The 25,967-nt window shown below is 41.8% G+C and overlaps 1 protein-coding gene across 5 annotated transcripts; it reads right to left on the reverse strand.

Annotated features, from left to right (window-relative positions):
- Positions 1-2,876: 2,876 nt before the first annotated feature.
- On the reverse strand, positions 2,877-25,475 carry RIGI (RNA sensor RIG-I). 5 transcript variants are annotated; one of them, XM_086629023.1, is made up of 18 exons: positions 25,347-25,475; positions 25,085-25,216; positions 21,973-22,151; positions 20,487-20,637; positions 18,593-18,715; positions 17,660-17,773; positions 16,527-16,680; positions 15,387-15,645; positions 14,491-14,653; positions 13,951-14,052; positions 11,714-11,871; positions 11,264-11,399; positions 10,210-10,358; positions 8,852-8,942; positions 7,984-8,154; positions 6,299-6,450; positions 4,839-4,985; positions 2,877-3,176 (listed from the first exon to the last, which is right to left on the reverse strand). In XM_086629023.1, exons 1-18 carry the CDS (start codon positions 25,450-25,452, stop codon positions 2,877-2,879), a joined length of 2,787 nt encoding a protein of 928 aa, XP_086485149.1. In that variant the 5' UTR covers positions 25,453-25,475. The 5 variants fall into 5 exon arrangements, with proteins under 5 accessions (XP_086485149.1, XP_086485151.1, XP_086485150.1 ...); XM_086629025.1 differs by having other exon boundaries at positions 17,660-17,766; positions 18,589-18,715; XM_086629024.1 differs by having other exon boundaries at positions 20,487-20,632; positions 21,968-22,151.
- Positions 25,476-25,967: the final 492 nt, after the last annotated feature.

Raw genomic sequence — 25,967 nt, forward strand, 5'->3', positions numbered from 1 at the left:
CCCAACAGAATACTGCTGTGATGTACTTCTCTCTGTTTTGTGTCCTCCAGAAGAAAGCTAACACAGTTTCAAGATACCGGTCAGCAATTTTTATGGCAGTTAGCAACCAGTGATTACACTAACACATTCATTGAAGGCAGTGACTGCCTGATCCACAATACCACATGAATCTATTTACAGTGATAACAAATATCCTCTTAACTCAGAGATAAACAAGGTTATATTACCAATTCTTAGTCTTAACTGTATTTAGAGCAACTGCCACAACAATTAACATAGTGGAGAAATTCCTTCAAAGTAATCTCCTAATGTATTTTTAGTGCAGTGAGCTGTATCTGGAAAAAAAATAGTTCTGAAAGAAGTCAAGAGGCTTAAGGAAGGGATAGAGATTGCACTGTACCTGCAACAGGCTATTCTTGCTTGATTACAACAAACAGAGCTCCTGTAGTGAATCCAGCAGAGGCCCACTAAGATGTTGCAGAGTCTGGAGCATCTCTCATATGAGGACAAGCTGAGAGAGCCAGGGCTGTTTGGCCTGGTGAAGAGAAGGCTCAGGGGCATCTCTGCTGTTTGTGAAGAAATATCTGAATGAAGGGCACAAAGAAGATGCAGACAGGCTCTTTTCATTGGTGCCTTATGACAAGGCAAGAAGCAATGGGCACGAACTGAAATGCAGGTTCCCTCTGAACATCAGGAAACACTGTTTTACTATGAGGATGACCAAGCACTGACTGGAAGAGATTGCCCAGAAAGGTTGTCATGAATCCATCCTTGGAGATTTTCAGATGCTGTATGAACATGGCCCTGGACAAACTGCTGTAGGTGACAAGGTGACCTCTAGAGGTCCCTCCCGACTTCAGCTGTTCTATGATTCTGTGAAACATCTTAACAGGGCACTGTTAATATGGTCATAATCTTGAGCATTATTTGGTAATAAATATGAAAATTCAGGTTCAATTGCAAAAAAAATTCAGATATTCTCAAAGGCCAGGTAGAGTGCTGGTGTTCTTCCCCACCCTCCCACCTCCATTGTGTACTGAAGGTAGGCTTGTATCAAGTTGAATTCTTAGTAATGTGTTACCTCATTGACCTTTATTACACTCATTTAGACTGAACTGTGGAGTTGTTTTAGTCTGCAGTCCTTTCGTTCAAACAGTAGGAAAAGACTAAAACTCCTCAAATCCCTTAACTTCCTAGTAGTTATTACAATATGCTGTGAAACTTAAGACTGATTATTTCTTATGACAAGAGTCCCGAAGTAGATGGCCCTTTCACACAGCAAACTGATATTCAAAGATGGTGGTTTTTCATGTACTTTTAATTTGAAAGTGCTAAACCAGCCTTCTTCAAAATCTTTGTTCCTAGTATTTTTGGAGGAGAGGCATTATCTGACCATAAATCATCTTTATCCATTGTTCTGTGTTTCCTTTTTAGAAGCAGCTATTAGAACTGTGAATTTACTCATTAAAAACTAAGCACAGAGTAAGTTACTGCAGGACTGAGATTCAGGCTTACTGTACGTTGTCTACTGCTTTCACAGTAAAAGGCGTGGACTGGGATGGAACACAAAGCAGTACTTGAAATTTTTTGTGTTGTTTTGCCTTTAATGCCACATGACACTGTTCAAAAGAACATCACAGGTCTGACCTACTAGAGCTTAGGTAGTTTAAATAATTTTTGGTCCTTGAGTTAGGATCCTGTTCAAGGTGGTTTATTTTTCTTCAGAGTTCGTTTCAGACACATAGTTCTTTCACATACATACCTTACTACACTATCAAATGCGTAAAGCGAATGGAAAACATATTTGTTGTTGGTTCTAGAAATACTGAAGATTAAGCTTGTTGAAGATATGCAGAATCAGCAAGTGCTTTAAAGTGTACAAGTTTAACAATGTTCCGTAACTGTGTCTGTAGTAATTTCTGTTTTTCTGAGAGAAGTCTAGGATCTGGGTGGGGAGGAGGCATTTAAACACACTAATGCCTAGACTTTATTCCAATCTAGATATGCTCTGACAGGAAATCTGCAGAATTAATATTGTCTTGAGAGATTTCAGATGCCAGCTCATGAGACAGGACATCAGGGTAAATGCTAATCACCATCTAAATTAAGCCTTTACCCATCTTACCTTGTCCCCCTTGGGTCTTGTTCAGTTAAGCAACACATAGAAAGCTCTCTATACTGCAACTTCAGCAACAGTAACTTGATGAACATGCAGTGATAGAAGAAAACAGTGCTACCATTTTAATCCAGAAGATGCCTCCTCCAGGAGGGCTCTGTGAAGCCTTGCTGCTTTTCTCAAACTCTTGCAGAAGCATTCTCTATTAAAGATGGATTTAAAATACGCAATATCTTCCTTACAGAAAAGTTACTGGACATTTTCTTTTATTTTTCTGTATACCAAAATGCCTGAAGTGTTAAAAGTAACTTCTAAAAAGCTTTAAAAGTAGGTAAAGTAGTGCTTATAGTGTCAGCATGCATAAGCCATGTTGTCTGTATGGAGGTACAATCCAACCAGAAGTTACTGGTAACAAAGAAGATTCTGATTCACACAGAAATGCTTGAAGTTGCGACCTGTCACTAAAATTAGATAAAACTTGTTTTTTTCAGACGAACTTCTTCATAGCAGCAAGGATTAAGATCCAGATGCTTAGGCATATGTTTGTCCATGCTTATATTAACACTTCTAGTGAAACATTTCATCAGATAGCAAATTTTTTTTAGTGGCCATACTAGCTTTCTTTAATCTAGTCAGATGCTGATGAGGGGCCTTGCATATCAGACAGCATAAAGAACAAGGATTTTTTTATACATAGAAATAGATCATCTACTATTTCAGCTGAGTGCAGTAGGGTGATACATGCACTAAAATTCTGAGTTCAGCTGTATGTTTCTTCAACATCAAAATTCTTCAAAGAAAAATTAATATTTTTCCATTTCTGAAAATCCATTTGTGTCCCAGTTTCAACATTCTCTACTACAAAGCTTTTGATTTTGATCACTGGTAGATTATCAAATGTCTTGTACTTCACTATGATTCCCCAGTCATGCTGGCAATTAGTATTTTGGCAATGCATCTTGCTTTTTTTCAGAAAACAGTCAACCTGGACCGGTTTCTTATGAGGCTTTGTTATGTAACGCTCCTTGAATGCATCTCCTAGGACAGTGTGATGAGATTCCTGAAACAACACAAGCCAGAAGTGCTTAATAGTAGAAACACCATTCCTTAATTTTTCCTGATATTCCCCTTCCTGTCACAAATACCATTTGCCTGGTAAGGTGCTTCTTGTCATTCAGGAGGCTCACCTTCCAGCCCCCTTGGCTCATTGCTCTTTTTTCCCCATTCATTAAATATGAGGTACTAGAAAGGCCTAGGCTGGGCTTATCAAACCAAAAAGTACTATGTATCACCAGTCATCAGCTTATACATATTTAAACTTACTTAGCTTCTCCAAAAATCATGCTTGCAGTATTCGAGCTTTTTGCATAAAACTAACAGCGTCATCCGGACGACAGAAGACTTGAGAGACTCCTGCTTTTCACTCATTTTAACTGTATGACCACAGCTTTCCATGAGAGATGATGCAGTTACTTTGCGGTGGTAGAAAAAGTAACCATAACAAGGTACAGTTGTTGTTTATAACATACATAATCAAAGATTTAAAAAATTAATGATTTGAAAGCCTGTGTGCAATTTGAGCTGGAGTCTGAAAACGCTATTTCTTCCTAGAAACACAACTTCCATTAAATATGTAGGCTGAACTATGACAAAGCTCAGTTTGCAGAGATTATTTAAAATATTTTGAGGGATTATTTGCAAAGCACCAAGCAAAAACTCTTTTTGAAGAGTTTTCTGAACTCTCAGATCTATTTGCACAGGTGTAGGTGATAAGCCAGCAGCACAAAATGGAGTAACAGTCAGAGGTGCATGTTAGACATCCCTTGTTATTTGCCAGAGAAGTGTAGCTAGGTTTTTACAAAGCCAAGCTATTCCCAGCTCCTCGCCTGTGGACATTCCCTGTTCAGAGGAGTAGTGAACTCTACCTATGTTCCAAAATCAGCTGGTAAAAATAAAAAAAATAATTTCTTGATTAAAAAAGGCAGTGCCTGAAGGCAAGCACTCTGTAATGCTCAGCTGTGGCCTGAAGTCCCTTATTACATCACAACTGCACTTTGCAGAGCAGCACAAACAGAAGAAGCTTCAAAAGAACAAATGTCAGAACTAGAAAGGCTCTAAGTGCCCAGAAAAAGCAATAAAAATGTCCCCATGCGATACATAGAAGCAATGTGATCAATGGAAAACGAAGTAATGTTGAAGAATGAAAGGGCTCGTCTTACAAAACCATGATTTGCCTTGTCTTTCAAAACTGAAAAACTGGCCCATAAGCCAAGGAGCTAAACAGTGAGCTGATATCAGTGCTTTGTAAGGACAATTTTCAGTCAACAGAAATAGTGAGAGAAACCTCTCCAATTGCAAGAAGACTTCCAATCTTACGCTAATTGGAAAAGTAAATATCCAGCAGTTACACTAGTAGGTTATGTCATTGAAGACACACGGTTTTCCACAAAATTCATCAATTTCTAACAGAAGGAGGTCCAAGAAAACAGAACTGATTGCTCTCATATCACATATTTGCACACCTTGGACATCATCAACTACCATCATAACATGCTACAGAAGTAGTTATGACTGGTCCTGTGGTTTACTGATTTACTTAGAATTTTTTACTGCTCCAGTTTGAACAAAATAACCTTCTTTCCACACTGATAAACAATGCTATTGTTCAATAATGCTGACTTCCCTGGTGTTCGTGGGTGTAGGTTTCCATACAGAGACATACCTTTATAACTCTGATGTCATCAGTACTGCAGGCATATGCTTTGCATTTTCCACATAGAAGATTTTTTTTCCCTTCCACTACCTTAGGTTTTGTTTCTTTTTTCCTGGAATCTCGTAATACCTTTTCCTTCATTTGCAGGTCATGTATCTTTAATAAATAAATAAATAAAGGTCAAGATCATTACAAAATTAAGAGAAGCCTCTATGTCTGTCTAAGCATGACTCAGGATATGTAACATCTTGGAACCTATTACTTAAAAGCAAACAAACACATGCCTTGTTCTAGCAACTCGTACCAAAGAAAAAACACGGTACATTTGTCAGGTTAATAATGCAAGGCTAGAATAAGACTACACGATGGACAGTGTTTATGCCGTCTGTTCCTTCCTCTCCTTTACCCACCCTGTGGTCCCTTTGGTCATAATGCTTTTAAGTCCTTGTGACGACTTAAGTCGTGTGAGACTCCCTACAGGGTCTTCTGTTCCCTGCAGAAGAGAGTCAGTCTCCTATGAAACAACTCATCTCTTTCTTTTGGAAGCGGTTTTGATGCAGGGTATAGGCCAACTTAACCTTGGCAACACCTCCAAGCTAGATGAACCACCATCCTTGTCATTGTTTGGTTCCACTTGCAGAGCCTCGTACCTGTTATGCAAGGGCACCTGGAAACATGGGGTGGTCACGGAGGAGATGTGCCTGCTGCACCACGCAGGACCAAAAGTCGATTATTGCCTTAGCCTGAGACACCTCTTGCGCGTCACCTCAGCACCAGAAGTTCTTGACACTTCTTTCTCCTCTCATGATGGTTAAGTGCACAGCACACAGCAGGGTTAATGTAAAGTGCTGAATGTGCACTGAGGACCACTACTAGGCTTGTTCATCTGCCAGTCATTGCTTGAAGCAAAGATGAACAGTACTGCAGGCAGCAGAAAACAAGTCACCAGCAGAAGAGCATGTACAGAGTTAAATGCCATCCTGTTAATGTCCCAGGCAATGGTTTCTTGAAATCTCCCAGAAACCACTGCTCTGAAATCAACAAGCACTTGGCATGACAACAAACAACTTTAGAAAAGCACTGGTACTGACTTGCAGCAAAGATAAAGCGCTTCTGAACATGAACATGGATAGACATATTACCACCATCTGCATAGTTTGCCATCTCCCTGTCCAGTATCCCAAGCAGATACAGCAATATCTTTCTTCCAGTGGACAGAATAGTTCAAATTTTATTTCTAAAATGAGAAGTTTATATAAATTCTACCTCAACTTCTAAGTTTTTTACAGCTACAGTACAGATGACATTCAGCTAGCAGTACACACTATCCCTTGTCTGCTGATCTCACCTTGGTCTGAAACCAAACACTTGCATCAGGTTACCAGTTGGTCCTAGACAGAGCCCTAGGAGATGAAGGTCATAGATTATGCCTGTAGATTTGAGTATGAAAATTCCACAGAATTACAAACCTTTCTTGCAAATGTTGTTTCATCCCAATTCTGCAGCGTTTCAATAGCTTCATTCATCATTTCTTCCTTAAAACGGTTTTGCCTCTCATTCTCAACCACTTCTGTTTTGCTTGTCACCAGGATGCACTTGCTGTCTCTTGCCCTTCCACGACCTGTACAGAAACACATTTATCCTCTTTAGTTACTCTTAGCAAGATGTGCAAAAGCGGCAGCTATGCCATAAAACAGCATTAAAGACTTTCTGTGTGGCTTTTGTTTCATGTGTTCAGATTCAGATAATGCTGCTTCTAAAGAGCATTCTCTCAGCTCTTTCTTCTTCAGTCACAAACCAGAACAAGATGCTCCCTTCATGGATATCCCCCAGCCAGTGCTGTGTTGCCTACTTCTGTGGCCTGCCTCAGTTAAACTCAGGGATGTTTGACACTTCAGTTACTGTACAGCATCTTGCTGTCTTCTTGTGGAAAGAAAAGCTAGAGGATAAAAGTTTTTCTTAGTCTTACTAGGTTTCTGCCGTGCTAATTGGTGTCTATTACAAAAAAAAAAAAAAAACAAAAACAACCAACAAACAGTCTATCACAAAAATCCTGAGGAACTGGAAACACAGTGTTAGCAAGAAAAAGAGACAAGAGCAAGTGTCTTCTCTCCCACCTGTCTATGCCTACTGCCTGTCTGTTTTTTGCTGCTGTGACACAGGCAAACTAAGAACTACAGGGATCTCACCAGTTTAAAAGTATTTCAGTCAGAAAAAGTGTTTGCATTTGCTTTTGAGCTCCCGATCCCCCAAAACCATGATTTAATGTGGTTTAAAACAGACACAGCCTATTTTCTCTGCATCTTTAATGGCTTGTTAAGAATAAAAACTATCCTTTCACCCATAAACCTGAATTCTGGGCCAATTGTTTCATCATAAGACAAAAATAAGAAAATTGCAGGACACAAACCCTGAAAGCAGAGTACTAATACAGTGGAGATCACTTCCCAACCAGTTATGAAGTTAAGTACTTGGGTGATAAGATAAAATATTGCAGATGCACCCTTGAAAGACATAGGCAGTTTTACGACATCTAGGAATGTTAAACAGAAACCAGTATTTAGTGTGGCTCTTCATTCCCCTCTGCTGGCCGCATCGTAAAATCACCAACATTAGAGAACAAAGTCTTGACAGACTCCTTAGACAAGCCAAGACAGAAGCAGGGTTTCCTTTTTTTTTTTTTCCCCATCTTTAATGTTAGAGGTCTGCACATGCGAAGGCCATAGGTACCTGTGAGTAGATGGGTTGGTAATAAGCCACTGGGCAAGGGAAGGTCTTCAGAAGCCAAGGCAACACATGAAACCTCATTGCAGCAGTCCTTTGTCACAATCAGAACAATTTATGCTATTTCCAACTACAGATCTTCTAGCCATACTTCTGCTTGTATGTATAATTATCCACCTGAGGGATCACTCCTCAACAGTTCAATAAGCTTGTGCAGCATGGCTAATTTGCATGGCAATGCAACATCAAGAACGCCCTTCTGTGAAGAAATTCGTCATGTGTGGTCCCATCATTCACCTGACTTCACTCAGGGGCACAGAGGACAACAGCAAGACACGCACATATTACTATAGTATTTCCGAAGTGCCATTCAGTGGCACTTTCTTTCCATTTCTAGGCCAAAACAGGTAAAAGCTCTGAAAATCCATACCTTTGACTTGGATCATTTTGGTGACATTACCGAAGTATTCATAGAGCACCACAAGGTTGCACTCAGAAATATCAATGCCTTCATCAGCAACAGATGTAGCAACTAGCAATCTGCCCTCTTTGTTGGTTTTGAATGCATCCAGTGCACCCTTCTGCATGGGGAGGGTCATACCTACAGTACCAAGAAACCACGTCAGGAAAAAACACTGAAGAGTTCATTGAGCAAGGTAACCTGCATTTGCTCTTACTTAAATTATTAGAAATGAGCATGTCCTCTTGATCTGGAAAAGTACTTAAAGTCTGCATATTCAGCTGGCTGCACACTATACCCACTGAGCAGGAATTCCTGTTGGTGTGCCACAGGAATTGTCATCCTGGGAAACACCATTTCAAGCACAACACCGCACTGATCTGCATACAGCTTAGTTATTTTAAGCCTAAGCAAACCCTTAACTTAAGCCATGCATAATTAATTTTAGCTGCAGCTTCCATTCTACCTTAAAATGTCTTTATGCCACCAAACACAAAATAATGCAAAAGGAACAGGGGAAACACCACTAGAAGTATTCAAAAGAAGCCATGATAGCAAACAGTTTCTAAACTTCTTTTGAACTAGTGAAAGAATCCTGTAGCAAAGAGTGACTGACAGTGTTACTGCTGCTTTAACCAAAGATTCTGGACAGAAAAAAGCAAGCCTCTCCTTAGGACTGGTTAAAGGTCTTCTAGATGTGGAATAAAGCACAGTGCAAACCTACATGACCTTCCTCTGTTTAAGAGCACAGAAGATGAACATAGAAGAGGAGAACAATTTTAGCAGTGTACCCTCCATAGGTCTAGCAACTGGTATTCCTCAGTGCAAACCTGCGTACCTGTTTTTTGATCTCTTCTTCCACGACCCATCAACATATCTGGCTTTATGTGGCTAAGCAGAGGGTTTGCTTCTACCCACTTCTTCAAGGCCTGGAAAGAAAATCAGGGAGTTAGATCCTTGCCCAGACGAAACGCTAGTTTGGGATAGATAGGCAGATCCTGCCCATGCTTGCCTAGACAATTAATACTTCCAAGAACCAAAAGCAGAAAAGGTGGTGAAACTTGTGCGTCAAGAGGGGACATCTATTAATAGGTCAGAAAGCAAGGGTCGCAGCCATGATGCCAGATCGAACCATGCCATAGCTGATTTCCACTTTTCCCACCTCTGCAACTTAAAGGCTGGCTAGAGAGCAGGCAGCCCTTCACTGCTAAAAAGTATGCCGCATTCTCTTACAAACCAACAGATCACTGAATACTACACTATACCTATGGGATGCAAAGGAAATGAGTTGCTGTTTACAAAACTGCACTTTCTCGCTGCACAGTGAAAGTAGCACCTTCAAACTGCTCCTCTGTAGGAACAATATTCAGCCAAGCTACAGTAGGCTTTTACATTTTTAATGGGAAGTTGCCAACAGATGCTTGGTGCTGCTAGTTTGGACTTTAGCCTGCCTTTAATTTTTTTCTGGTGTGCAACTCATCCAGCATGTCTATACTCAAGGATAAAATGGGGGTTGGGACTCTCAGCTGATAAATCTGTTTACAGTAGCCAGAGACCATGATACTAATGATTAGCAGCACACTTACTTCAAGCATGAACTTTTTCTGGGAACAAGGTATTGGAAGGGAGAAAAAAAATCATCCAGCCTAGATCCTTGATCCTAGGCAAGTATGAAACAGACCAGTGCATTGGGAAGGTCCAGAGAACAACTGCTCCAAGAAAAAGTCTTCCCTTTTTCATGATCAAGAACACGTGCTAGGACATGGACCTCCCTTTGGGCCCGTAGGAATCCTCCAGGAAACCTATAAATACCTTCTGATGTGCAGTCAGTAATAGAGCATAGCTGCTGGTTTATAACATTGCCACATTGAAGCAAAACCCCTTGTAACACATCTTGTTAAAACTGACTTCAGATCTAAAATAAGAGTCTGACAGCTTAATGATCAACTATGACATCTAGCAAAAAGAAGTGATGAAGGACAGAACTCCTGTACTGTAGTTTTTAGAAAAAGAAAAAACCCCGCATCCTGTCTCAGAGCATCAGTGCTTAGGAAGATATAAAAAGATAAGTATTTTCTTAGTAAGATCAAATACATGCATGTTTTTCTATTTCTAGATCAAAATGGGAAGGGAAACAGATGAGGTATTATATTTTCTCACTTCTCATTTTAGGAGCTTTAAAAAGAAATGTCTTACAGCTACTAAGGCTCTTGTCTTAGCAAAGAGAAGAGTGCGAGTCTGTGGGTTATAGTGGTATGCTTCATCCAGGATGCAAGCAAGCTCTTCCAGCTTGGGATTCTCATTTGATTCATCTTTTGAAAGGGCAGTCAGTTCTGGTTCTTTCTCTGGAAGAAAACAGCAGTGTCTTGAATTATTTACCTTCTTCAATACAGAGAAGAGAATTCTCACCCAAACTTACTTTTAAATGCCACCCACATTCTCTTTAGAATCTGTTTTTATTTTCTATACCATTCTTTCAGATGCAAGCAAAGAAAGCTATTGGTTAAATGCAAGAAAATCCCCAGGAAAAAAAAAATAATCTGAATCGCTCACAGTTTGTAGCAAAATGAGAGGAAAACCTCTGTGACATACTGTGTATCAAAAGACAGCAACAAAACAAACTCAGTTCTTGCAAGGAGCGGAGTTACTTCTTAGAAAACAACTGACCCGAGAGGGCAAACAGGGGTTTAAAATTGCAGTCAGCACTGCAGCACACCAGATCACAGGCTGGTTTGCTTACAGCACATGGCTACCAAATCACAAGTTAGAGAACAGTGCAACTTCTAACTTTTAATCAGAAGGGTTCAAGGGCCACCTCCTTCTTCCCAGAAGCTTGGTATTCATCCAGGGACATTGGGCAGGAGGAAGCTAGGCAGTGCACTGAGCAGTGTACGTTGCCTTATCTAATGCTGCCAGTATCCACGATTGTAGACCATCCCCCTACTTGTGGTGCACACCCTTAAGGACATCGCTGCCTTACCTCCGAGTTAGGCATGTAAGAACCTACTACAGCATCTAGCTACAATTACTACTACTCCCTTAGCTCCTGCACTAGAAGCTTGCAGTCCCAGAAAGTAAGTTTCCCCCTGCCTACCCTAACACTACATTTGCAACCTCATGGACACTAGACCTTCTGAAAAGTACAAAGCTTCTGGAAAAACAACCACACTTGCTCTGAAGAAAACACTTGGATCATCCTACCATAAGCCCTCTTCTCCCTTGCAACTGTCATAGGTAGTGTGTGAAATACCTTGAAATTTGGCTGTTAGTTGCTTCTCTAAGTCTGTATATGGTCCATTTTTGACATTTGTGAAAAATTCAGTTAGGTAGGCTAAAGCATCTTCAATGCGGGCATCTTCACTGATGATGAGAGCATCATTGAATTTCTGCTCAGAGAGACAAACACATTTAAAATTCATTTCCTGTGGGATGGAGATGAATGTCAATTTTATTTAGCTAGATTAAGTGTTACCACCTTCTGTTGTTCTTGCATTTGCATGACAAGACAAGCATTACAAAGTCTCCTCTGCACTATACTGTTCTTAGTGAATATTTTAAGACACACCTATTACACACTATGCTTTAGCCTGTGTCAAATAAAATGACTAGGTTCAAAACCTGCTCCTAGGCGAACATACCTGTATCAGAAGGAACAGGATGGCTCCACCTCTGTACGGAAGGAAAGAGGATATACACTTACCCGCAGGTGTTCAGTGCAAATGAAAAGGTCTCTACAAACGCTGCTTTCCTCCTCCTTATCTCCCAGTTGCAACAGTCTGCATTTTTTCTGAGTGGCAACTATCCAGTGTTCATATTTCTGTGTTCCAAAATCATTCTTGTTGATTTGAGAGATAGTACCTAGTAAAGAAGCAGGAAACAAACATTTGTTCATCTTGACTAACAAATAACCAGAACAGTTAGCTAGAAGATAACACATTTTCCATGAAAGTTAGGTCTAAAAAGCCTATGCAGAAGAACAATGTATGACACAACCAGAGTCACTGAAGCTGGAAGGCCTCTGCTCAAAGAAGGGTCACTTGAAGCTGGATGCTCAGGATCATGTCCAAATGGATTTTGAGTACTTCCAAGGACTGAGACTCCACAACTTCTCTGGGCAACTTGTTCCAGTGTTTGATCACCCTCGCAGCAAGGAAGTTCTTCCTGTTGTTCAAGGATTTCTGTTTGTGCCCACTGCCTCTTGTCCTGCCTCTGGAAGCCATCTGAGAAGAGCCTGACTGTCTTCTTCACTTCTTGTGTTTCAACATATACCCAGATGTTAGGCTAATATTAACCCAGTACAATTCAACTGAGGACCTGTGTACATACACACATCTGCAGAGTCTTTAGCAGTAAAATTAGAGCTCACCTACCCTACAAGCAGACTACAGTACTCAAGACACTGCATGTGCATTGGTCCTTGAATTACCAGCTACTCAATATCTGAGTATTCATTTGCTAAATGGTCCATGGTACTTAAAGGTGTATTAGACAATGGCCTGTTCTTGAGGCAGAGTACATGCTCTGTCCCAGTGCTTCACAAACTTAAGTAATCAGAGCGTCCACACAAGGGAAGCCAATCGCATTCATGCAAAAGGAACTGTGATGCAGAAATAAGCTTCAGAAGTGTTTGCTTAATTTAGCGTGCAATTTGAAATTCCCACTGTATTTTTTGTTGAGGTTTATTGGGGTTTGCGTTGGGTTTTTTTTCAGTTAGGTGGCAGTTGGGATTTTTTAATGGGCCATTTTTTTTTAAAATTCTCCCTTCCTGCCCCTGGAGTTCACTCTCCAATATCTGGAAAGCTGGGGGATGGGGTGGAATCTAGAAAGTATAGAACTGAGGTAAACAGGCTTAAGGCACCTTAGTCAGTTTGCAAAAGCCAGTCTAAGCACAGACAAAATCCTTTAATTCAGAGCTGGATAGAAGAAGGCTGATCCTGAGCATAGCCATCCATGGGTGTCTGCTTTGTACCCCCTGTAGCTCTCAAATTTGTTGATAAGAGCCACATACTCGACACCACTTAGGAACCCTGCAAAAGCAGAAAAGACAGACTGATTTCTGCAGGGCTGCAGAATTAGGTCTCATGACCATGAGACCCGTCCTCTCTTCTCACAGCCGTGCATCTCCCTCTCTGCAAACCTTCACACTGCTGCAGCTCCTGAGGCTGGAACTCTACAGACAGGTGTTTTCTTTCTTGGGTGGCCGTATCCCCTCTCTGGTGCTGTTCATGTTCCACAGATCCTCCTCTGTAAAATTACCTTAAGTGCTTTCCAATAGGAAACAATGGAGACCTGGTCAACAGTGGAAATAGGTGTACCCAAAGGTGTAAAAAGGACAAAATGCTGACCAGAAAAGGTGGCCAGGGCACCCCTAGAAGTAACTCTGAGTGCAAATCAGAGAGGCCAGAGAAAATATGAGAAGTGTCGGAGCAGCAAGAAGGAAAGTGAACTTTCACTGAAAGGAAGAAATAACAACATTCAGAGTAACACCGTAACTGAGACCCTTCTTGTTTTCCTTAAGAGAGACAGATTTAGGTATGAAGCATTTGGAGAAATACTTAAGTAAGAATATACAGGTATCTCTCATCAATGAAATCCAGCTCATTGCATTTTGAAGCAAGCCTTTTGGTAGTTTTGTTTGATTCCTTAAACACTCGAAATGACTTGGCAGTGTCAAAAGCACACCATCCTTAGCTACAGGAAACACCGGTTGAAATCAAAGCAAAAATCCTTATGATTATCAAACTAATCACATATAACAAGATAATAGTTGACACTTCTACCTGTAATATCTCATTTCGGAAATACTGGATAAAGGTACGTGAAAAAGAAGGAGGAGAAAGGAAGTGGAAAAAGAGTGGCTGTTGTAGCAGCCATGAGGATTCACACTGATGTAATCAAAGACTGAATCCCAGTTACAGGCATATTGCAGTATCTTACCCACTGAGTAAATGTTCCTCATCAACGCCTCTGTCTCAGACATCAGACCTGAGATAATGTCTGCAAAGTGATTCTGAACTCGCATTTTAACCAATCTGACATCTAGAGAAAAGAAATGCAAATCAGCGGCCTGAATAAGTAAAACCTTTCCCTGGGCAGCACAGAACAAATTATTGTCTAGAAGAATGCTACATATAGTGCTTTATGCAATCATAATGATACTTATTGTTAGTGAGTATTACAGTTGTACAGAAAGAAACAGCCCCAGTTTTCACTGGCAGAACTACTCTGGCTTTACTGCTTAGCTAAATAAAAAACAGAGATGGTGGAGTTCAGCAAAAAGAAAATTTGCCCCAATGGGCACTGCCTTACTGCGAGGCAGTAGTGCAGTGTGTGTTTAAACTCCGTTCAAGCCACCAGGAAGCAAAGCTCCAGCTTAGTTTTAAGCTTTTAACTTTACCTGACCAAAGGAGGATTGCATAGCTGCCTTAATTATGGTGCTTTGCATCTCAAGGAAAAATAAAAAGGAAGCATGCTTACGTGTTTCTGGCTCGTTTCTGAATCTCTCCAGATCCTGTTTGTTCTCTCTGACAGTGGATAAGGCCTGTATGTCAAGGTAGGAGCAGAGGGTACAGATGTGCTCTATTGTTTCCTCAATGCTCTTGGCATTACCAACTCCAACAGAAGCTGTTAAACCTACAATCTGAGCACACACATGAATAGCAGTGATTGCTCCTTTGTCACAAACAAAAAAGAAAACAGGAGATGCTGTTACCAGTCACCAAGTTGTCACTGTCTTTGAAAACAAGAAAACGAAACAGGCAGATGAAGTAAACAGGAGTGCAAGGACCAAATCTTGAAAGCCAAACCTTGTTCCTGCTAGTGCCCTCTCCAAGGCACTCAAGCTTAGAGTATTCAAGTTGAAAATAAATTACCCATTCACTTAAATCCATAACCAATTGTATTTGCTAGTGCTTATCATACACAGAAACAACAAATCCACTCCCAGAACCGCCCTCTGCATTCATTCAGAGAAGAGGTCTTCTCAGCTGGACCAAAACCTCCTGTCAGTGGAGGCGTTGGTCGTATTTTAGTGTTGCAGGAGACAGCAACAGAGAGATGACAAGGAGACTCAGTTCTGGGGGTACATGCTTTCTTCCCAGCCAAGCAATCCTGTTTGCTCTCAAGTACTCTGGTCTCTGTCATGCTTGATCAGTCCTTCTTGGGTGCTGGAGGGAAGATGTAACATGGGAAAACAGTCTGGAGGTGTCCAAGAAGAGGAAAAAAGCCTTCCAGATGCTACCGTTTCAATTTGCAGCCATTGCTAAATGGGAGTTTGAACTGGATTAACACAAAAGGCAAGACTTCAGGCTTTGCTGACTGCACTGCAAAATACTTTTCTCTAATGTTTCCACCACTGACAGGCTGGGCCTTACCTGAGGCAGCTGGTTTGCAGAGGAGTAAAATTTTTGTTCCAGGTATCTGGTCATTAACACGTTGTAAGGGTGGTTGCCCGTAGTGTGGTGGCACTCATCAAATATCATCAGAGTGAAGATGGAGAGGGAGCTAACAATCCCTTCCTCGATGCTATTCACAAGAATCTGGGGCGTCAGCACAATGATGTCACTGTCATGTATAACCTTTTCTACACAGACATTTGCAACTGTTTCACCACTAAGTCCTTCAACAGAATATCTAGGAACAAGAGGCAAAAGATAGGGTATGAAAAAGGATGTCTGCAGGGAAAAAAAAGCTAGAAAGATGGACTTTTCAACAAGCTTGAAGGGCAGAGACTAAATTCAAAATGTCAAATTGTTGGGGCTGGCAGTTTGACCCACAGAAGCTGAGAAAAAAATTGCTAAGGGTAAACAACTGGATTTTCAACTCCCATTAATTAAACATTAGATTTGAGGGGTGATGATTTTGTACATTTAAGCTGCATCTGTAGTTCACATATAAGCTGTATTTGGACATCCCTCTTCTGTATATGTCTGGCAGCACGGGACTGTCTAGCAGCCTCATTTTCCCACTACTATAGGGATTCATACGTGGATGTTCAGTAATCAGTTCCTTCAAAATCAGAAGCTATAGATTGTCAATGCTTTCCTAAGTAATTTTCAGCCCGATCTGAGAAGTGGACTGTCATTTTCTGACTAGAAAAACCAAAGAAATTTGGATCTTTTCATTCGGAAAAGAAAGAGAGACTCTGCCATTTGCGACTGGCAAAAGGAATCCCACTGCTGCTGCCTGAAACTGCCTCATCTTTGGAAGCAGGGCTGAAAAAAGCCTCAAGAGAGAACACAACTTCACCCTTTTCCGGAGGCAAGCACAGGTATGCTTTGGCCACTTCTATAGATGCTGCACAACCAGTGCTTAAACTCTCCAAAAGCAGACTTCAGACTCTCCAAACAAAGTCCACCATGGTAACTTGACCTCCTTACCACTAGGCATCATTCTTATTTTAAGGCCAAACACCCCTGTCACCAGTAAACCCGTTACATTTTGCCCTAGCCACAGCTGACCTACAGGGCAGTTTATTTTCTGTGGAGGAAGCCACCGGGTAGAATTACACTTACCCAATTCTTTCAAAATGCTGCTTGAACACAGTTTTCTGTTGTTCATACACTGGCACTTTAGTTGCAAGAAAGACAACTTTTGCCTTTCGTCCTCCGGGCACGTTTTGGAAATGGTGTTCACAAATCAGAAGTGCCACAAAGGTTTTTCCAGTGCCTTTAAACAAAGGATGTGAAAGGTAAAATGCTAGTTTGAAAGGGTGTATTTGTAAGCAGGAGCCTGTCCCTTCTGGATGCCCTGTAACAATGGGGAGCTGATACAGGGGCTGTAACACTTCCAGACCCTCTGGGGACAGATTTGGACACACACTTGCTGCTTACTCAGATAGGTAATCATCCCTTTCTCTCAGTCTCAGTCTGTAAAGACCATGTGGCAGTCACTGGGAAGGAAAAATCCATTTGCATTTTTATTTGAGACCTTTGAGTCTATTGCTGCTCTTAGAGCATGCTCCCACATCAAATCAGACTATGGTGCAGGCACCAGGCACCTTCAGCTTCCATCATTCCCCAAGCAGCCTTGCTCATCTCACATTTCTTTTCCTTCAGCACTCAGGGTCACTGTGCAGGCCACTGAGAGCTTGTCTGGTAGCCTCTGACTACCCCACCTGCCTCTCCAGGGCCCAGGGAAGAAAGGCTAACAACATGAGAAACAACTGTGGAAAGAAAGAGCTGACTGATCTCTCTTTTGCTGCTGAACTTGCATCTCCTTAATCCAGTCCTGAGCTACTGTAAAAGATCCCTGTGCTGTTTTGATGTTGTCGGCATTGCAGTACAGAAGACAGGGGAGTCTCAGGGCAGTTCATCCTATCTTTCCTTCAACTTGCAAGCCAAATTTCTTAAAGATCTGCAGAGATCAGGAGTTATTTTAACTCAAAAATCCACACTGGGGAATGAGAAAGTAGAAGTCAGAACACGGAAATCTGAATACAAGCACCGAAGTGCCAAGAGACTTGTCTGTCTTGCTTAGTCTCTGTGCTGCCCTTGGTCATTAATTTCAGGTTAGATCTGGATCTACTCCTGCAAGGAAGACTGCTTTTAAATAAACAGCTGGGAAAGTCTGACTCAACCTTTACCCTTCCCTATCCTTCATAGCCCTCTTCACCAAGAGAATTCTTCTAAGAAACGTGTTTTCTTACCTGTGGGGGCACATATCAGTGTGTTTTTCCCATTGATAGCAGGTTGTGCAAGTTCAGTCTGGTAGCTCCGAGCCTTCTTAGGCTCATAAACAGGTGAAGACTGATAGATCCTTTCTAGGAGAGAACCATGTTTTTGTGAAGAGTGTTGCAACAGAAACACATAAAATATATCGTGCCCCATACAGTTGCTATCTAAAACGACAGAGGTAGAGTCCTCACAGTCTGCACAGAGCATTCTCTGACAGACAAGCCTTTTAACAGGACATACGCACCAGACAATTTTGTGTAGGCTGGATGGCATACTTGCATTACTGCTCGACTGTGCTTCCTAAAATCAACTCATTTCAACATCTTGGCTGACAGCTCTTACCTCACCTGGTCTTTTTCAACCCAGAAAGAAAACACAAGGGCATATTTTCTCCAAAATACATGCACAGTATTGCTTTTAGTCTTCTGCTCTACAGACTTCTGAAATTAAATTAAATTGTGGTCTTGTCAGAGGGTTTGCACTTATGGAACAGGAAGTAGAAACCACTGGTGGAGCAAAATTTGGCATACGACACATGACAGCTACTGCACGGATCCTTTGCAGCCACGTTAAGCTCTCTAAATTGTCTAATTCACACATGTGAATTAGTTATATCAGAGAAGAGATGAATCTACAACAGTCTGGTGTTTTGAGACCTTTTTGATTATGTGCTGACACAGAACAACTTTGCACTAGAAATGGCGTAAATGAGGGGCAATCCCTAACATGTGCAATGCCCAGCCTGAGATCCTTTAAACATTAAAACAGAAGACAGCTAAATCAAGTCAGTGACTCATACTCACTCCTCCATACCTTCCTTTGTGGCACACCACATCTGCATCCTTCAGGATTCTAAGGAAATGGAGAATTCCAGGCACAAACTGTTAAAAGTTCTTAAGTCTTACCTGAAGCTGAACAGAGATTTTCACTGACATTATCACATTCTGCTTCTTCAGAAAATGTCATTGTGGTTTCAATGCTGTTCTCATAGGCATCCGTCATTTCACCATCAACATCTTTACCATTATCTGTAGAATATTGAAACAAGGCATGTTATTGATCCTTTTGATTTTAGAATGTTGTATTTGCTGGGATGACAAGGTGAAGGAGTTGGTTGCTAGCATGGAAAAACTACATAAAATGATGCTGCATCCAGGCTCCCTTTCATGTAAGATGGATAGCAATGAGAGTCTTGAGTTTAGAAGACCCACGTACTCAACAAACATTTATCTATCCCTTAAAAATCAAGGGAGATCATAGATTGGGAGGAAAGTTATATCCTCTGTGTTTAGTGATTACAGTCATTAACCACACACAGAAAAAATACTTGGGAGTTCTAAGAAGCTTTGTAAATTCAAGACTTTGTTCTCCTTTCCCCCCCATCTTTTGGAAGGACCTAGAAATTGTAAGACTATGTCCATCCTTTAATTTACATGGTAATCAAGAGAGGTTCCAAAGATGCTTGCTAAAATTTTCTTTGGCCCCATAACTATTACCTTTTCAAAGAACTGCCACTGAGCTTTGCATGAAGAGTTCATTGCGAACTGAACACACGATCACAAAGTGCTGCTTTTGGAGAGGCAGAAAGAGCACATCTGCACCCTAATCCAGCTCCAGAAAGCACATAGTATTTGTGATTAACTTCTACTACCAACTCAACTGCTAGCATTAAAATACTTCCAATATGGACAACGTTTCTTCTGTAGGCTGACTTTGGCTTTATTAAGTTGGATGTTAGCAGAAGCTACCCCAAAAGATAGTGATTATCTTTAACTTGCAAAATACAACTGTTAACCAAATATTATATATAGCCATCAGCTACATAAAATAATATCTATGTACCTATAAGTATTAATCTTCTATATTTTATATAATTATTTATAAATTGATTACATATATAATTTTTAAATATTTAAAAATATTTAATTTTAATAATTAAATCTCCAGATAGGATATTACATATATTTGACTACAGAAATATAAACATTTCAAAATAAAGAATATTGTTTAAGAAGCCACTTAAAATCTAGTTCCTAATTAAAAACAATTCAAACAATCATGGTTTGGGAGAAAGCAAATGTAGATATAAAGAAATAGAATGAGTTTACCTAAAATCACTTGTCTTTCTTAATTATTTTGTAGTGAAATACAAAGTGTATTCCACTCTAAGTTCTCCCATGCTGCAGGGTACTATATAGGTATTTTTCAAGTAGAAAAGGTAAATTCAACAACAAAAGCAAAATCTTATTAGGGGAAATTCTGCATTTTTACAAAAAATGAACGCAGTTACTTGGTAAATGCTGCTTATCAATTTCTCAAAGAAAAAAGTATATGATCTGCTCTGTGGATCACAGAAGTTTATCACTTTCTAGAATATCAAGTTACTAATCATATTTTATCCCAAAATATTTCATCTATCACAACTTAGGCAACTGAAAAAACAGCAAAAGTGAAATCACCATAGAAGGGAGGGAAGAAGGTAAACATTGGGTTAATTTTGTACCTTCAGAGCCTTGTATGCTGTCTGATTGTGTTTAGCAAAAAAAGACATTCATAACCATATGGGAGGAAAAATACTCAAAAAATATTTTCTGAAGGTTTGTAGGGTAGTACTTATATCTCTTGTTATCTAAAAGACATTTTAATTTTTTTTAAAAAAAGGTTTTATTTTTAAACAACAATGAGCAATGCAGTCTGACGGTATCCTTTCAAATTAGCCTTATTCTCCAGAAAAAAAAAAAAAAAAGCCATCTGGTTAAGAATAGGAAAAGAGCATAATAAAAACCATTCACAGTTTACCTTCTCTCATATTCCACAGTTCGCTTGCATTGTAATATCCTGTGTTATCTAGTGCCAGCTGAAGGCTTTTCGGCCAGTTTTCCTTATCCGATCGACAGAGACATTCAATGAGTTTAGTTATCCCGGCTGCTTTGCTTCTGTATTCGCTAATCTGCACGCACAACAGACAGACGTTGCTGTAGCTTCTGAGTGATCAAAACCACTGTCCTTTGATTGATATTTTGGTTTGTTCTGTCTGATGTTCAGTTGAAAACTGCATTTCCCTCTCACAGAATAAAAGGTTTCCAATAAATTCAGTCATTTACCTACTACTGCTGCAATTCTGCCAGGCTAAGCGTTAGCTGGACTACATCAACAGCTAGGCTATTTGCTTAAACATTCACAAGGTCTGTAACATCGCAGAGCTATTCTGTGAATTTTTCTCTGGCAAGGTCTTTGTAATAAGCTGTATCTACCATAAACCTCTGAGGCCAAACTGATAAAAAAACATTGCAGAACAGGAAAACGCAAAAGTACAAAATTGCTGGCAGGCCTGACGTTTGGTCAGATGAAATAGCTTTCCAAATGTTATGTATCTCCATAAAGAAATACGACTTCAGAAATAAAATAGCTGCAAATAATCCTCAGGAGTCAAAAGAAGTGAGAACACCTAAGAGACTCCTTCCACAGCATCAATAACTTATTATTAACCAGTCGTAAATGATGACTGAGTGGTAACGTCACGTGTTATCAGTCACCGATAATGACACTGAGCTAGAACTGAGTACAATACCACAGCTTCACATCCAAAGGCAATGAAAATGTTGTTGACTTCTGTGACACAGCATTTAGCTAATGACTTCAGACCAAAAGTGTCATTTCATCCTACAACCATCCCTTTAGGTGCTGACAAAACTCAAAGAACCACACAAAGTATCTAGGGGTTGCTGCAGTTAAGGTGATAGACTATGTCAAATCCCATGATGAGCAGGAATCAATCTAGGCAGCATCTAAACGTGACTTTGCCTACTTCCATCTGTATTTTTAGAAGCATTAATGCAGTGTGAACACTCCAGAAAGAGATCTATTTCAAAGGCACAGCAAGGCCCCCCATTTCACTGTAATGTGGCACCTTCCGGAGCCACTAAGGGGTCTTCACGGTAGTCTGGACTCCACAAAGACATACAGCTTAGCACTGTCAATGTCAAAGCCACCCCATCCCCATTCCCGGCCTGCAACCCTTTCACATGCCACCTCATCCTCCGAGCCAGAGGGGTGACAAACGAGACACACAGGTGTCTCAGCACTGCTGTGGGAAGCTGCAGCCACACAGCAAAGCCTCCTGCAAGCAGAAGAAAAGTAAAGTCCCTCCCCAGGCAACCACAGCATGCCGTCCTCCTCACTCAGCAGCCTGACGGATGGGCACCAACTCATCCCACAAGTGAGGCAGCCAGCACTTCTCCACAGCAAGACTAGACAAATACTGGGATTTTACTGTTAACCATACCTGCAAGATCTCATCACACTCCCTTTCTATCAGGCACGTGTTTATGTAGGGCATGAGGGCTACTGGATCAACTTCTAGCATTGTTGCTTCTATCCGCTTCAACAGCTGTCTGTGCAACTCCAGTTTTTCCAGTTTCCTAAAGTCCCAGTTTTCAATTGCTTCTGCCAGTCCAGTGTAACCTTTCAGAGAAAGAGGTGCATCATTACTATGAATTCAGCCTCTAGCTAGAAAAGTGTCTACGTGTAGCCTGTACCTGAGGCTAAACAATAGCCAGCAGTTCTACTACCCAGTGACCCCTCCCCACTCAAGAAGGGGAATCGGGAAAAGGAAGGAAGATCTGTGGGTTGACATAAGAACTATTTCATAATCATAATCATAATATACAGACAAATTATGTACGGTTCAATTGCTCAACACCCCTTGACCCATGTCCAGCCCGTTCCCAGCTATCAATCCTGGAGCAGGAAAGTCTCAAAACCACAATCACAGAAGAAACAGAATAGGCCTCAGGAGCAGAATGATGGGCGAGACCCTCCAGGGAGAGCAATCATAAGGGAAGAGAGGCCGTCCCCAACACACTCTCCAGTTTAATAGTGAGCATGTCTTAATGTGGTATGGAATAACCCATTTGCCAAATTAGGTGTCAATCACACTGGCCCTCCTCTCCCCAGGTTCTTGGACATCTGGGTCGTTACGAAAAATAAGTTGAAAAGTCCTGGAGCACTATAGATACCATGGCTGGCTACAAACTGAAAGTGTCATCTCAACTTTGTTCTCACCAAATAGGGTGAGAAACTTTAAATAAACATAGCTTTTCTGAACAGAAAACTGATCTCTGATTCTATCCCAGCGAAACCAGGACAAGTTGAAAACACTTTCTCAGCCACACTGGAGAAATTAAAATTATTTCAGCCTGTAACTGACAAAAACCTAGGTGAACCACAATCAGTTGTATAGATTAAGTGACTGTTTTCCTTTACAGTACTTGTGTGAAAAACCCTATGCTAAAAGACCAGTAACACTTGCAAACAGAAAGAAGAGCTACACAATGTCACAGCTCACATCACCCAAGCAACCGTAACAACCCCCTTCCTTTGATCCATACAGTCCTTGGATCCCTGCAGACCACGACACTCTTCCACAGGAATTCCCAGAGCACAGGGCGCTACTCAGAATCACAAAAACCTTTGGTCGCCTTTTCTTTTATTTAGCAGCCCCTTTACCTTTTAGTTCTGTCCTTGGCTCCACCCTCCTTCAAAAATCCTTATCATATGGGATCCAAGTCAGTCCTTGACTGAAAGCAACCCACACAGCTGCAGCCTAGACAGTCAGCAAACAGCTGAAAATACCGTCCTGGAACAGACAGTGGCAGGGAATTGTATTTAGAGGACTTATATGATTTGCTGTGCAGACTCCAGAGGTGGAAGGAAGCAGGCCAGAGTCCTAGAGGAGCTGTGGGCAAACAGAAGGAATTCGCCTAACTTTCTATTTTCTTTTGGAGGAGCAGGAGAGAAGTGTGGACACTTACCACCACAATGTCCTTAATCTAATTATTACCTATCTCTGCGTCTGACAAATACAAGAGTACTGCTATATTCTAGACTCAGGCCCCATTAATAAGTACTTGGGATAGCACTTGGAGTCTGCAGTTTAACTTTTTCAGTCTTCTGATGAAGATACACCAAACTGAACGCTGTCAACATGTTCAAAGAAGATATTTTTGCAATTCAGCAATTAAAACTATCACAGGCTGATAAAAAGTTGCTCTGGACCTAGTATTTGCTTTAAGGGGAGAGTGGCCTACATCCAAGTAATAAATTTTTTAATAACTGCTTACTGAGATACTGTAACTATCCATAGTTAATAGTAAGTAAATGAAGGGTGGTGAAACACTGGAATAAGTTGCCCAGAAGACTGTGGCTGCCCCATCCCTGGAAGTGTTCAAGGCCAGACTGGACGAGACTTTGAGCAACCCCTGATCTAGTGGAAGGTGTCCCTGCCCATGGCAGTGGGGTTAGAACTAGATGATCTTTAAGGTCCCTTCCAACCCTAACCATTCTATGATTCTATGAAAATAAAACTGGCTTACCTGGTATCAGATTTTGAGGTCTGAAATATCTAACAAATCACCAACAAAAATCTGGGATAGAATCTACATGTATAGAGGAAAGCTGGCAAATTCTGGTAGTTTTACACCTTCACAATCTCTTCTGTCCCATTTTGTAAAGGAAATTGCATTAGGACCTCACACATCAAGCAGTCATAGCTACTGAGGAACAATCATGTCATTTATAAAATATTAATGGTTACTTCTTGAAAAAATAAGACTTTTAAGAGCCCTGAATAATTTTTAAAAATCAGTTTCTAATTTAAGACTGTCCTTGAATGAAGTTATCCCATGCTACCAGTTAACCCACTCATATCCTGAAACTCATTTACCTTTCCCTTTCAGAGGATTTAGCTTCCTTTAATTATATTTGATGAGAACAATGGCTGTCTTATTTCTTCTCTAAATTCTCCGAGGCAGACAAGTCTATTCTGTGGAAGGATACCTGAGAATCAACAGATGTGAACAATCCAGCCTTTCCTGGGAGCACATGCCTGGATGCAGAAAGGGAATTTGACACCATGATGACGTTGCTTCCGGGATGCAACCAATCATACTCAGGGGTGGGCTATTGTTTGTATTGTAACCAATCATAGATTGCCAAGCCTTGTTTAGAAAGCTATAAAGCACGCTGAGTGTAAACAAATAAAAGTTCACGTGTTTGATCACACTGATCGTCTCGGGTGTCCTCACTCATTTCCCGCACTATTCTACATCTCTTTCACTTTGTCCATAACTGCAGTTCTTCCAGCTGCTTCTCAGATGGGCGTTTCCCCACACCTTCGAAGAGTTTTATTTCCATCCTCTGTTGAACTACTTTTTCCTAACGCATCTCATCAGATGTTACAAGACCAGACAGCAGGTGCTCAAGGACAACGGGAGGGATGTTTCACACCCCGGGTGTGCTGGGCTCGCCTGCCCAGCTGAACGCGGGCAACGGCTGTGGCTCTGGCAGGGAAAGGGAGAAGCGGAGGAGACCACGCTTGCTTGCGAGTGGGAACTCACCTGCTGCAACCAGGGAGTCCACGAAGCCCCGGAGCCAGCCCTCGGTCTCCAGCTGCAGGATGGCATCCAGAAACAGTGCGGCGGCCGCCGTCACCCCCTTCTCCTCCTCCTTCCGCACTCTCTCCTTCACCTCTACCGAAAACCCGAAGCAGGCAAAGAGTGAGGGAGGGGATCAGAGGAAATCCCCCCACCCACGCCGGCCGCGGGAAGGATGCGGGCGCAGGGCAGGGAGGAGGGACGCCAGCTGCTGCCGGCTCCTCACCGTCGGACAGCCAGTCCGTCATGTTGCTCAGGATGTAGACGGGGTTCAGGCTCTTCTCGATGTACCGCCTGTAGCACTCCAGGCTCCTCTTCTCCTCCGCCGTCATGGCCAGACCGGCTTGTGCCGTCGGCGGCGGCAGCGCCAGTCCCGGTCCCCGCTCCGGCTGCGTGCGGGGCGGCGAGGGCGCGGAGCCCGCCCACCGCGCTGGCACCGGGAAAGGCGGCCGGGAGCGAGAGGCAGCTCTCCCCGGGCAGCGAGCGGACGGGGAAAAGAAACCTCAGCCCAGCGGCAGAATGGAAACTGAAAGCAGCGGCGGGCGGGGGGGGGGGGGGGGGGCGAGCCGCCAGCAGAACCAGCGCGCCGCCTTCCGGGAGCGCCTGCCCTTAGAAAAAGAAAAAAAAAACAACAACAACCAACTACAACAACAACAAATCACCCACCACCCTCCCACACACACCCCCCCCCACACCCCGCCAAAAAAAAAAGACGAGCATATGCGCATGCACAGGCTTGGAAAGCCCGTGTCCTGCCCTTTGCAGCTATCGGGCTGAGAGAGCACAGCGAGGTAACACAAATAAAGGCATTGCTCTACCCCCTCTTACGTTTTGCCCCCAGAAAACC

The sequence above is a fragment of the Tauraco erythrolophus genome, chromosome Z (genome assembly GCF_009769465.1).
Source record: "Tauraco erythrolophus isolate bTauEry1 chromosome Z, bTauEry1.pri, whole genome shotgun sequence".
In the NCBI taxonomy this organism is placed as follows: Eukaryota; Metazoa; Chordata; class Aves; order Musophagiformes; family Musophagidae; genus Tauraco; species Tauraco erythrolophus.